General features: G+C 34.7%; 1 protein-coding gene across 1 annotated transcript in view; it reads left to right on the top strand.

The window, feature by feature from the left end:
• Positions 1–14,247, top strand: part of SLC15A2 (solute carrier family 15 member 2) — a 116,408-nt gene that overhangs the window by 14,668 nt on the left and 87,493 nt on the right. The window contains exons 3-7 of the mRNA XM_053689795.1: positions 1,091–1,178; positions 5,355–5,496; positions 9,799–9,891; positions 11,939–12,038; positions 13,915–14,005. Of these exons, the coding sequence (XP_053545770.1) occupies positions 1,091–1,178; positions 5,355–5,496; positions 9,799–9,891; positions 11,939–12,038; positions 13,915–14,005 (514 nt within the window). The remainder of the gene's footprint in view (positions 1–1,090; positions 1,179–5,354; positions 5,497–9,798; positions 9,892–11,938; positions 12,039–13,914; positions 14,006–14,247) is intronic.

The raw sequence follows: 14,247 nt of genomic DNA, 5'->3' as shown, positions 1-14,247 counted from the left end.
ATCCAGGATGAGATGTGAGAAAGACAGTTAGTGACATGGGATAGCAAGGAAGGAGATAGGTCTGGAGCAGAGATATAGATTTGAGTGTCATCGGCATACAAATTATATTGAAAGGGATCGAGGACAGAGCCTTGCAGTACCCCAACAGGAAATGGTAACAGGGCAGAGGTAGCCCCAGAGAAGGCTACACTATAGGTAGGGTTAGACAGGTAAGAAGAGAAACACATGAGGGCTGTGTCACAAATGCCGAAGGATTGGAGGGTTTGGAGCAAAAGATGGTGGTCAACAGTATCAAAGGCTGCAGACAGATCAAGGAGGATAAGCAGAGAGAAGTGGCCTTTGTATTTTGCTGTAAGTAGGTCATTGGTAACCTTAACGATAATGCACATTTTTGCTTCTAATTTCTTTAAACCTTGGCTCACTCAAGCCAGTACAACTATGACAGTTTTAAAGCTTAACATGGATAGAAGTGTGCACAAATATTCACTTTGTACTGACAAGTTTAATTGTAAATTAAACAAATGGGCTTTATAATTGCTGTGCACTTCTACTCTGATCTGTTTTTGAACTGTTTTTAGCAGTATTTACACTGGTTTGGGAAGTCTGTGCATAAAACTGATTTCCATGCTTCTATAGAAACACAGTTCGCTCAGGAGTTCTGTGGAAAAACATACCTGATTTGTTTGGCTCCACAAATATACCACACAATGAATATGTATTTAATATATGAGTGTATATGTGTGATCATCTAGATGTATTTTTGTGTAATGTGTGTTCAGGCACAGGTGTGTATTTGTGTAAATGTCTGATCATGTATGTGTGTTCTTCTCATGTGTATTATGTAATCACATGTGTACGCATTAGCATGTAGAGTTGATGTGTGTCTGATCATCCAGCAGAATGTGTGTGTTTTTGTGTTTGTACACATGTGCATTATCTGACAAAGCTTCAGCATGTTGTATGAAAGCAGCCGCACTTATATAACACAATGAGCACAGCGACTAATGTGGCTTTTTTATAATACCAGGGGGTATCTTGCAATTCACTATATTGCTGGATTATTAACACCGGGCTGCTTTGTTTCCTTTAGACACTATGTGGAACAAACTATCCGTTGAGCATAGTTTTCATTATTGTCAACGAGTTCTGCGAACGATTTTCCTATTATGGCATGAAAGGTAAGTCTGGCTGAAAATTTTAATTGAAAGGGACAATTTAAACTAATTTCACATATGTCTAAAGCATTGAGTGAAATATTATAGTTGGCTGTAAAATGTAAAGGCTGATTCACGTCTTTCACTTTGTATTCTTTCTTGATAGTTTGCTTTGCCCCTTTTCATGAGAGCATACTGAGGTAAGCTCATGAGTGTACACGTGTTGAGCACTATATGGCAGCTGTCTGAAACAATGTTTGTAACAATGTTATACATTGATCAAAAATTAAAAATGTACACACTCCCGATGCTACCTAGATATGCTCTCATAGTAACTACACTTTAATTTGACTTTGTACTCTTGGTATCCTTTCTTGAAAAGCATACATAGGTAGGCTCAGGAGTAGTAATGCTCTACTGGAAGCTAGCTGATGTTTGGTGTCTATGCACATATGCATCTGTCGCTGGTTTGCCAAATGTGCTCAGCTAGCTCTCAGTAGTACATTGCTACTCTTGAGCTGACATTAACGATGTCTTTAAAGGAGTATGAAACCCCAAAATGTATTTTGTGATCTAGACAGAGATACAATTTTTAAAAAGTTTCCAATTTATTTCTATTATCAAATTTGCTTAATTCCCATGATATTCTCTGTTGAACAAATACCTAGCTAGGTGTCTGGATCACTACATGGCAGGAAATAGTGCTGCCATTTAGTGCTCTTGCAAATGGATAACATTCTTGCAAAACGGCTTCCAAATAGTGCCCCAGAAATGGTCTGGATCCTAAGCATGCATCCCTGCTTTTCAACAAAAGATACCAAGAGAAAGAAGAACATTTGAGAATATAAGTAAATTAGAAAGTTGTTTAAAATCACATGTTCTATAAGAATCATGAAAGAAAGTGTCGTATCCCTTTAACCCCTTTTGCAGGGGTTAGATCTATAGTTATATTTACAAGCAACAGTGCATTAATAACACGCAGCATTTTCTTTATGCACTAATGTGTGCATACAAAATATTATGTGCATTAAAGGGACAGTCTACTCCAAAATGTTTATTGAGGTAAAAAGTGTATTAATATGACCGTGTTGGTTATGCAAAACTGATGATTATCTATCTTTAAACAATAACAACTCTGGAGTAGACAGTCCCTTTAATACCTGATTTTTACCGTTAGCAGATCTGTCTCTTTAAACAAGTATGTGTGGAATGTTGATGGAACCAGTTCAAAGATCCAGTAATGAGCCAATACTATCAATAAAACATAAATTAATCTCTAAGCCAGAGGATATTTGTGGGATCTTGCCCATCATTTATTGATTTAAATTGTCTATAAAATGCAAGGACATTGATATAAGAAGTTTCTAAAGCAGCAATAATGTAATAAATGAAGAGATAATTAGCTTCAAGATTGAGAACTTGCACGTTACAAACATGTTAATCAGTCTCTTTAAGGCAGTCTTCAAAAGCATGATAATAGTAAAACACGAGCTTAAAGGGACAATTAACCCAATTTTTTTATTTCATGATTCAGATAGAGCATGCAATTTTAAGCAACTTTCTAATTTACTCCTATTATCACATTTTCTTCATTCTCTTGGTATCTTTATTTGAAAAGCAAGAATGTAAGTTGATGCCGGTCCATTTTTGGTGAACAACCTGGGTTGTTCTTGCTGATTGGTGGATAAAATCACCCACCAATAAACAAGTGCTGTCCTGTGTACTGAACCAAAAATTGTCTGGCTCCTTAACTTAGATGCCTTCTTTTTTCAAATAAAGATAGCAAGAGAACGAAGAAAAATTGATAATATGAGTAAATTAGAAAGTTGCTTAAAATTGCATGCTCTATCTGAATCACAAAAGAAAAAAAAATGGGTTCAGTGTCCCTTAAAATAGATACACAACTACATCTAAAGTCTGGGAAACAGCTTTAGAATAAACATAGTTCTTTCCCTTTTTTTTAAAAACATTGTTTAAAATTTGTATTTTTTTCCTTTAAAGGGACATTACAGTATGCAACAGAATTGTCATTGTTTATAAAGATAGGTACCACCTTTACTACCCATTCCCCAGCTTTGCACAACCAACATTGTTATATTAATATACTTTATAACATTTAAATCTCTAAATTTCTGCTTGTTTCCAAGTCACTACAGACAGCCTCTTATCACATGCTTTTTTATTAGCTTGTAAAACGAGACTAATAATCCATATGGGTCATATAGATAGCATTGTGCTCTCTTCCGTGGAGTTATGCATGACACTGCTGTAATTGGCTAAAATGCAAGTCAATAGATAATAAATAAATAGCCATGTGATAAGGGGTCAGTCAGAAGATGCTTATTTACAAGGTAATCAAAACGGTAAAAAGTATATTAATATAACCATGTCTGATGTACAAAACTGGGGAATGGGTAATAAAGGGAATGTCTAACTTTTTAAACAATAAACATTTTGGAGTAGACTGTCCCTTTAAACACCTATTTATTTTTGTCTAATAATTGTGTTTTTTATCACGCTCCCTAGAGAGGCCAAAAAAGCAAAATCTATAACCTAGGTTTTCAAAATGCTGCAAAGTACATAAACCAGCTATGTAATTTGCAGACGCCAAAATTTGCTTGCTGCTTACTGTAGGACGCGTGGGACAAGTACAATTTTAAACAAAAACAACAGTTGTTTGATTGCACAAGAGTGCAATCACATTTTACGCTCATTGGGTTACTGCTACTGAAACCCTCACATAAAGGGTAGTATGTTAAATAAGTTGCACTAAACACAACATAAATACATTCAAAATTACAGTTATACTCATATAAACACTATCTGATAAAAAATATTCATATATATACTGTATCTATCTATATATATATATATATATATATATATATATATATATATATATATATATATATATATATATATATATATATATAAAGGTTATCAGCGTTCAAATGTAGTACATGGCAAGGTGTTTGACTGCAAAGGGCTATCATGTGTGTGTGTGTGTATATATATATATATATATATATACATACATACAACAAAGAATGAATGAGATAAGGAACCAAGTCCCTTAACTCACCCTATAGCGCTACTATGTAGTTATATTTAAAGTGCCCTGTATGTAGTGGGTACCTCTATACAAAAGTATAGCTGTAAAAGATACTGCAGCCAATTCCTGGAAGGCAGAGGGGTCCCTGACCACCTCAAAGAATTAGACACAAATACAAGGAATAGGAAGGCGCAGAAATCCACAGCTAATTACCACCAGAATAGAAGGTGATATAATCAACAATACATCAATAAATAAAAATAAATGATAAAAGGGAATGAAGTAATATATTAGTGGCAGATAAATGTCAATGTATATAGTACAAGAAAATTCAGAACATAAATATAGTAATATGTAGTAAGAGGCACAGTCCCAAAAGTTGATAAATAAAATACTGGAAAACAATCTTCATCAATCTTTCCCCCTTTTGGATGTGCACTTACTTCCAGCAACCTCAATCCTATGAGGTAAGAGTGTAGCGATATCACTGTTGGACTAGGCACCTCCTGAAGTATAGATGGATCGTAGGTCTCTCAGTATGAAGCTTGCAGTTCCTTCTGCAGTCGTGAACCTGTGATACACACCCTTGCTTCTCGTGCTCCTTTCGTGAGTAGAAACTCTCAATTCCCTGGTTATGCAAATAAAACCAGAGATATGCACATAGTGTAAAACCGTTTATTTACCACATATAAAAGCATATAATAAGTTAAACTCACATTTATAATCCTCCACAATTGAGGTATAGGTTCAGCACAAATCACAAGACACTGTGAGGAGTCCAGCAAAGAACATAGAGGAGTTCAGACAGCCACAGGAAGCTCCAGACACACGATATCAGTTAAACAATATACAGTCCAATACTACAGGTAGGGGTGAACCTTCCCTATAAATATATCCTTACGCGTTTCAAAGGGGTTTTTTAATATTGTATTCCCTTCTTCGGGAGCTGCCTAGTCCAACAGTGATATCGCTACACTCTTACCTCATAGGATTGAGGTTGCTGGAAGTAAGTGCACATCCAAAAGGGGGAAAGATTGCACCTGTTCGAAAATATCATGTTTCTGTACCTGTTTTGTTTTATGTCTAGAATAAAGCTCTATATCTGATGCTACATGGCTAACAGGCTAATACTTTCTATATTTTTGCAGCTGTTCTCACCTTGTACTTTCTGAATTATCTTCACTGGGATGAGAATCTGTCTACCACAATTTACCATGCCTTCAGTGGTCTCTGCTATTTCACTCCCATTATTGGGGCTCCCATTGCTGATGCTTGGCTTGGAAAATTCAAGTAAGGAAGAATGTAATGAAAAAAAAAGTAATATATTTTTATGTATAGGTTAAATTATTGTCCATGGAAATTAAAGAGGTGGTTGTTTTATTTATAAAAAGAAAAGATTAATGTATTGTTAAGTTGAATGTACAGAGGGAGATCCTGTGCCAAGCAGTGCGAGTACTGAATTTGGGAGATAATTTTGGGGAACATTAAACAAACAATGCCTCCTGGCATATGTATTTATCAGTCTGGGCATAATTCAGACCTCACAACTGTTACTATATGAGAGGAACAGTCCCTGATTTTAAGCTCTGTCCTGTTGTCCCTCTAAGACACCCAGAAACACCCACAAACTACCCAGACACACCCCCTGACCAAACAGACACACCCACAATCCCACCCACTAACCACCCATGATCCCTCCCCTACTAACACGGCTCCACCCACAAAATGATGACAAGCCCCCACCAACCTCCTGAGTCCCTGATACTCAGCCACAAATGTTGGGAGGAATGGTGCATATTAAGAAAAAAATAATTAAAAAACACACATATCTGTTGCATAAGAACGAATGACAAGCTGTTTAAATCAATATAGAAACTAACAGGAAATGCATGTTTGTAAATCATAGAGACAGATTGCTCACAGGCTGATAGGGACATCTCCCACAAAGGCAAGGTTTGACAAGCTTGAAAACAAAAAGTAGTTTTATTCTCAATGGAAATTTTAAAAATAAATTATGCAATGCATTTTAAACTCCATTAATATAATCTAAATCTGGTTTTATGAAAACTACAATTTATAAATTCATGATAAATCAATGATAGGGATTTGAGGGTTTTTACATTAATTATTAATTAATTCATTATTAAAGGGATATGAAACCCAAAACATTTGTTTTGTGTTTCAGATAGAGCATACAAATTTTAAAAAAAAGTTTCCAATTTACTATTATTTAATTTGCTTTGTTTCCATGATATTCTTTGCTGACGAGATACCTAGGTAGGAGTCTGAAGGAAGCACTATATGGCAGGAAATAGTGCTGTCAACTAGTGCTCCTGCAAAATGATAACATTCTTGCAAAGCTGCTGCCATATAGTGCTCAAGAAATGGGCCAGCTCCTGAGGGTACATCCCTGCTTTTCAACCAAAGATACCAAGAGAACAAAGAAAACTTGATAACATAAGTAAATTAGAAAGTTGTTTAAAATCGCATGTTCTATCTGAATCATGAATGAACATTTTTCGGTTTAATATTCCTTTAAGGTAACTTATAAATGGTTGATTTAAACAACATATACCTTAGGGCATTTCAAATAATTATAACGTATTTTATCATCATCATCATTTTCACATGGCTAGACAAAATGATTGAGTCTTGACTGTCTTTATGTCAGTTAGAGCATGTATTCCAAAAGGGCTAGATTACAAGTGGAGCGCTAATTGATCGCACACCTGCCAACGGGCAAAATAATCAGCTATTACAGATCTCTGGTTAATTTTATACCCCAAAATGCCCCCAAAATACAGTGTTGTGTATTTTATTAAAATTTTTAAATTGGAGCATTTTTATTTTTAATAAAATAACTGCACCAGGCAGTTTTTGGGGCTAAAGTTGGCGGGTGTGGGGTGCTTGGAAGAAAAAAAAAAATGCCACTGAAAAGTATAAACACCTAAATATATATGTATATAATCATTTGAGCCTATGAAAGCAGGCTCTTGTGAGCGCAATGCTCCACAGCAATGCAAACGCAAGCTCGCGTTCACATTGCTGTGAACTTTACACGAAAGCGAAGTCTGTACGTACATTCCATATAATAAACCTTGGTTCAGTCTAAAGCTGAGGAAACTACACTCTTTTAAAAAGGAAGCTGATAGGAATGGCGATAATGAAGCATTTAAAAAAAACCTAAATATTGGTTAAAAAAAGCAGTTCATGTTGCTAAAAAATAATATAAAGGTAAACTCAAACACCATTTTGCTGCAAATACTAGTACTACTATAAACCAAAATCTTCAGCTATTATTACTGAAGCTTTATTACCTAACCAATTAAACAACTTCTACTCTATATTTGACAAGCAGAGGCCTTCTGTAATTATCTCTGATTTCAAATATGAAGATAGTCAATATTTTTCTGACAGTAAACAAGACGTTAACTATTTTTAAAAGACTAAAGCCTCAGAAAGCACCAGGCCCTGACAATATTCCTCCTTAAAGGGACAGTCAAGTATAAATTAAACTTTCAGTATTCAGATAGGACTTTTAATTTTAATCGGCTTTCCAATTTACTTTTATCATCAAATTTGCTTTTTTCTCTTGGTATTCTTAGTTTAAATTAAACCTAGGTAGGCTCATATGCTAATTTCTAAGCCTTTGAGGGCTGCCTCTTATCACATGCTTTTTAAATCTCTTTTCAACACAAAGAGACAAAGTACACATGGGCCATATAGATAACACTGTGTTCAGGCACAGAAAGTTATTTAAGATCTAGCACAAAACAATGCTAAATGTAAGACAATAGATAATAAACAGTCACAGTCATGTGATCAGGGGGCTGGAAGAAGGTTCCTAGATGCAAGGTAATCACAAAGGTAAAAAGTACATTAATATAACTGTGTTGGTTGTGCAAAACTGAGGAATGGGTAATAAAGGGATTATCTATCTTTTAAAACAATAACAATTCTATGGTTGACTGTCCCTTTAACATTTAAACATTGTGCTGACCATTTTCACCTCTTTTTAGCCAGTCCTTGTATTACAAGTTGAGTGCAATACAAACGCGACCTTGCGTTCGCATTGCTGGGAAGCTTTGCGCTCATGAGTGCGCACTTCTATAGGCTCCAATGGCATATATATGTGTTTATAATAAAAGAAAGAAATCACCAGCGCTAGTACTCTGTGGGAATAGAATGGCTAAATAATCTAAATGTCTCAATGTAAACTGCTCAAATGTAGGAAAAAAATTAATATATATATATATATATATATATACACACACACAATATGAGCTAATATTATAATGTTCAAAGTGTATAAATATTTCAAAACATCCACATAGTTTAAAATGTGATAAACCAGAAACGTGTGCTGCTAAGTGAGTAAGCAGTGTACCCCTTGACACTGAAAGGTATAATACATTAAAGAGAAAATTACACAACAAAGCGCACAGAGGAAAAAAGTCTCTAAGAATGTTCAATTCAATGCTGTGGTCTGGATAAATTTCACCTCCACTTTAGATCCAAACTGGATATATCTCTATACAATAGATGGTTTTAGGCTTACCAGAGTGAACCTCAATCGTATGAGGTAAGTTGATTGCTCCAGGAGAGGCAAATGACACCACCCTTTGTTTTCCCATGGTTTCCCGGCTGGGATATTTTCTCTTATGTGGAATGTACACTCCAGGAGAGGCAAGACACCATCCTTTATCCACCAGGTGTTATAGATGTCAGATATACTTTTTCATAGGAGGAGAATAATCCTAGTCTGAGAATGACATTTGTACTCCACAGGATGTAGTTTAAAGGAAAAAAATAAAAAATTGCATAGTGTAATATGGGAAGCTGGATAATGGTAATATACGGTGTAACTCTGTATTTGAATATATTCACTTTACTGCCGGATTGCAGTTTTTGTATCAAATAAAAACTTGTGTCAGATAAAAACACCTGTTCTCATCAGCACAACAGCCCACTTTGTGAATACCTTACGCGTTTCGAAGTATATAAAGTACTTCTTCGTCAGAGGTAAGTGGCCATATAGGTTTACATATATTAAAACAGCAATCTAAAGGCACTTTTCAGTGCCGTTTGTTTTTTTCCAACACCCCAGACCCGCTCACTTTAAACCCTAAAAGCTGCTTTGTGCAGTTTAAAACAAAAAATGCTCATAATTTTTAATTTAAAAAAGGCACACTACACTGCGGTAGCAATAACCAGACACTTGTAATGGTTGGTTATTTATCATGCGCCCGTTTATGGGTGCACAATAAATTAGCACTCCACTTGTAATATATCCCAAAAAATGTATTTACTTTAACTCTGAGAATAGTTTTTTTATACTGTGATTTTTAGAATACATATTTTGTAAGAAGATATACTTGCTCTGCGGTGTTTAGCTGATGATATGTACTGTGTATACTTACAAATAATATTTGAATTACCCTTCAACCAATGTTTAATTATTCTTTTTTCTAGATGTAGAGCAGAGCACATTATTAACTTTTCATTTGTATCTGTCTGACTGATAATATATTGAATTAATCCCATTTCAAGAAGCTGTGAAGTGTTAATAATCGCTATTTCCTCTGTTTACAGTACCATCTTTTGGCTGTCTATTCTGTACGTGATTGGTCACATTATAAAATCCGTGGGGGCTATTCCAACCATAGGAGGAACAGAGCTTCATGTGTGAGTTCCGTATTGTAAAACCTCCCAATAGCATACTTCAAGCATAGCGGGTCATTATGACACAGAATCCTGAAACACGAGCACCTACATAACCTGTGTATTGCAACACTGCACCTTTAGAAAGTGATAGGAATGTCTCCATATTTGAATTATTCACCTTAGAATATAGAATATTTATTGACCATATACATTTCTGTTAATCCTAATATTGTTAAACTAGACTTTATAATGCATTGCTGCAGCCCTGTCTCTGAGCAGACTCCCCCAGATGAACACTTAGCAGCAGCAGATATATGATATATCTTTCTAGAGTGTCAGTGTCTAAAAAAATAGAAATAAATGTAGCAAGTTACTGTTAAAGGGACACTAAACTCAAAATTACAATTTCATGTTTCAGACAGAGCATGCAATCTTAAAAAGTTAAAGGAACACGAAACCCCAAATGTTTCTTTCATTATTCAGAGAATACACTTTTAAACAACTTTCCAATTCTCTTCAATTATCTAATTTGCTTTATTCTTTTGGTATATTTTGTGGAAGAAGCAGCAATGCACTACTGGGATCTAGCTGAAAGCCAATAACAAGAGGCATATGAATGAAGCCTCCAATCAGCAGCTCCAGAGTCTACCTATCTATTAATTTCAGCAAAGGATATCAAGAAAAAAAAAAAAAAAAAATAGATAATAGAAGTAAATTGGAAAGTTGTTTAGTATCACAAGATCTACCTGAATCCTGAAAGAAAAAAAATGGGTTTTATGTTCCTTTAAAATGTACTTCTTTTATCAAGCTTGCTTCATTCTCTTGGCAACCTTTGTAGAAAAGTAAACTTAAAGGGACACTGAACCCAAATTTTTTCTTTCGTGATTCAGAAAGAGCATGCAATTTTAAGCAACTTTCTAATTTACTCCTATTATCAATTTTTCTTCGTTCTCTTGATATCTTTATTTGAAAAAGAAGGCATCTAAACTTTTTTTTTATTCAGAACTCTGGACAGCACTTTTTCATTGGTGGATGAATTTATCCACCAATCAGCAAGGACAACCCAGGTTGTTCAACAAAAATGGGCCGACATCTAAACTTACATTCTTGCATTTCAAATAAAGATACCAAGAGAATGAAGAAAATTTGATAATAGGAGTAAATTAGAAAGTTGCTTAAAATGTCATGCTCTATCTGAATCATGAAAGAAAAACATTGGGTTCAGTGTCCCTTTAAGTAGGCTCATAGGAGCTCAGGAGCGTTCACGTGTCTTTAACATTCTATGGCAGCAATGCTTGTATCAGTCTTATACATTTTTGCAAACGGTGTTGCCATAGAGCATTAGACATGTGCGCATCCCCAAACGTTCCTAGGTTTACTCTTCAACAAAGGATACAAAAAGAATAAAGCAAATTTGATAATAGAAGTAAATTAAAAAAAATTTAAAAATGCATGTTATTTCTGAATCCTTAAAGTTACATTTTGTCTTTAATGTCCCTTTAAGTTTAGTGTGATACTACCTGCCATGCTTATAAATAACATAAAGTAATAAGGTAGCGTGTGCTGCATTAGCATATTAAATAACGTAAATGTAGCTTATCCATCTGTGTGCCTGCCAATAATAATCACACTATATATATTAGCATATGAATCGTTATTTTATTAGTAGATCTTTGGCATTGGCAATTATTAGTAGCCTCTACTTTTCACTGTGTGCCCCCTATATATCGTTCTTGGAGACCCCTATACAACCCAACATAATATAAACAAAAAAGTTTTAATGGGGAAGATAATAATTCACAATACCGAGACACATAAAGATTTTCATTTAAAAAATAGATGTTGAAAAGGGACATTTTAGGTCCCTTTCAAGAGTGATACATTGTGTGTCCTGTTTAGTTTTTGCTTTTGGTTTATTTTTTTATATGATCATTCTTAAAGCATTATATTAATTGTCTTAACATTGTCATATATGTGACTTTTATGTATTATATCTGTGCTCTTTTATTTTATTTCATTTTTTGTACATTGGCATAAACCAGAAACCCTGCATTAATACTTATTACAGGGCCCTATCCATGATTGGTCTGGTTGCCATTGCTGTTGGCACAGGAGGCATTAAACCCTGTGTATCAGCCTTCGGAGGAGATCAATTTTCTGAAGAACATGTAAGTTTGTATTGATTTACTACGCAAATTGTTGTAACGCTTCAGATATAAAGTATGAGCATAAACATGTACTTCTATTAAAGGGACAGTAAAGTCATAATTATACATTCATGCTTTATACAGAGCATACCACTTTAAACAACTTTTCAATTTACTTCTATTATTTAATTTGCTTCCTTCTCTTGTTATCCTTTGCTGATAAGTTTAACTAGGAAAACTCGAAAGCAGCAAAGAACTATGGTTCTAGCTCCTGATTGGTGGCTGCATATATATACCAGTTGTCATTGGCTCACCTATTTGTTCAGTTAGAAACCAGTAGTGCATTGCTGCTCCTTCAACAAATGATACAAACAGAATGAAGTACATTTTATAATAGAATTAAACTGGAAAGTAGTTTAATATTGTATGTTCTACCTAAATAAAATTGGGTTTCATGTCCCTTTAAGTAAACTCACAGCAATCCAATGGACAAAATTACAGTATGTAAAGAAAATGTTTCTATACATTATTACATTATAATAATACTTGCTGTGTGGGCAATTTAGGGCAGCCTGAATGATCTTTCTAAGCCTTTCTGATCTATTGGATGGGCTGCTGTTTTAATTAGCTTTAGTAAATTATATTACAAGGCAATGCAGTTAAATACAATACAAATTATAAAAAAAATCATGCATATTTCAAGCTTTTGCAAGGACTTTTATAGACCTTCATGAAAACAAAAGATACAACAGGTTGCATGAGACATCCCCTGCAAGAGTCAATGATAAATCAGTTAAGAATATGTCACTACTACCCACATTAGGAAATATATATTGTAAACCACTCTTTCACCCACACAATGGATTTAAACACTTTTGCTAAGTGCTCTTCTGAGGACTGAGGGATCACTTTTGCATTATGCAACCCTTTGAAATATACAGGCATATCAGTAACGCCAAATACGCCACCTACAAAGAGAACTGTTGGTCCTAAACAGATTTGGCATCTGATCTCTACAGCTCCCAAGTGGTGCAAAAGGGTTAAATACATAGACTTACAGGGTGAGTTGTGCTAAAATGACATGTTGTAATGAATTAGAGCATGAAATTTGTGTACTACAATGTCACATTAGGAATATTTTTTTATGTTGAAATATACAATACAAACTATAATACAAAAATAAAGTGTCAAAGAAAATAGACTTGTTGATTGCGCCATATTAAAATGTGCAACAGTAAAATTAGCTATATAAACTGTGTCTTAAATCAAGTCCGATGCAGAGAGGGGGTTTCATGAACATATTCAAAGCAAGACTTGTATCCGTGATCCCTGATGTTCAGTGTAAATACTTAGTTGTTTGACGTTGAAACTCCTGTGTGTCTGCATAAACACAAAACTGTTTATGTACTTCTGAAATTTTAAACTCATGTGGGTATTTTTCAAGAGCGAGATGAAGAACCTGTTGTTTCGCACCGTAACTTTCAGTCCACCATATTAGATCAGTGCATGTCATAAAAGTCTACCTTATATAAGTGATCAAGTAAACTATTGTATTCATTAGTGTTGCCAAACACAATTAGGCCTGAGGGATGGAGGGTTATGGAAGAAGCTAACTGATTAAAAAGTCTGGGTCCCATTAAAAGTAAAATAAATGGAACAACCTGGAACAATTCACTTTGTTATAAAGTGTTATATGAGAATAATATCATGTGCATATACATAAATAAGCAAGGTGTTGTACTGTATACACAGAATATAATAAAGATAAATCCGTTGTTTTTTTCCATTTGCTCCTAGAAAATGACTCTGCTTTACCTATTCTGGCAGATGCAAGGTTAATGCACACTCACTTTTTTATTCCACCCCTTGACTTCGATGTCTGGTTATGTTTTGATAGGCAAAAGAAAGAACTAAATTTTTCTCTATCTTCTACATTTCCATCAATGCCGGGAGTCTTATCTCAACCTTAGTGACTCCTGTACTCAGAGGTAAGGTATAAAACACACGTTTGTCACCTGTTTGAGTGGACTAGAAAAGCCTATCAATGTAGTGTGAATATGAGTAATTCCAGTGGTTAAAGCATGCTGGGACCTATGAGCCAGCAGTACCAACAGGTTCATATGTCCTAGTGTATTTATACCCCACAGTACAATGCATTATATTTCTATCAAACCCACAATTTAGTACTGATTTATGTCTGAAGGAACAGTGGTGTTTAATTTTATACCAA

The sequence above is a fragment of the Bombina bombina genome, chromosome 1 (assembly GCF_027579735.1).
Source record: "Bombina bombina isolate aBomBom1 chromosome 1, aBomBom1.pri, whole genome shotgun sequence".
NCBI classification, from domain to species: Eukaryota; Metazoa; Chordata; class Amphibia; order Anura; family Bombinatoridae; genus Bombina; species Bombina bombina.
Note: the sequence above shows the minus strand (reverse complement) of the source record. Positions and strands in the feature narration are given on the sequence as shown.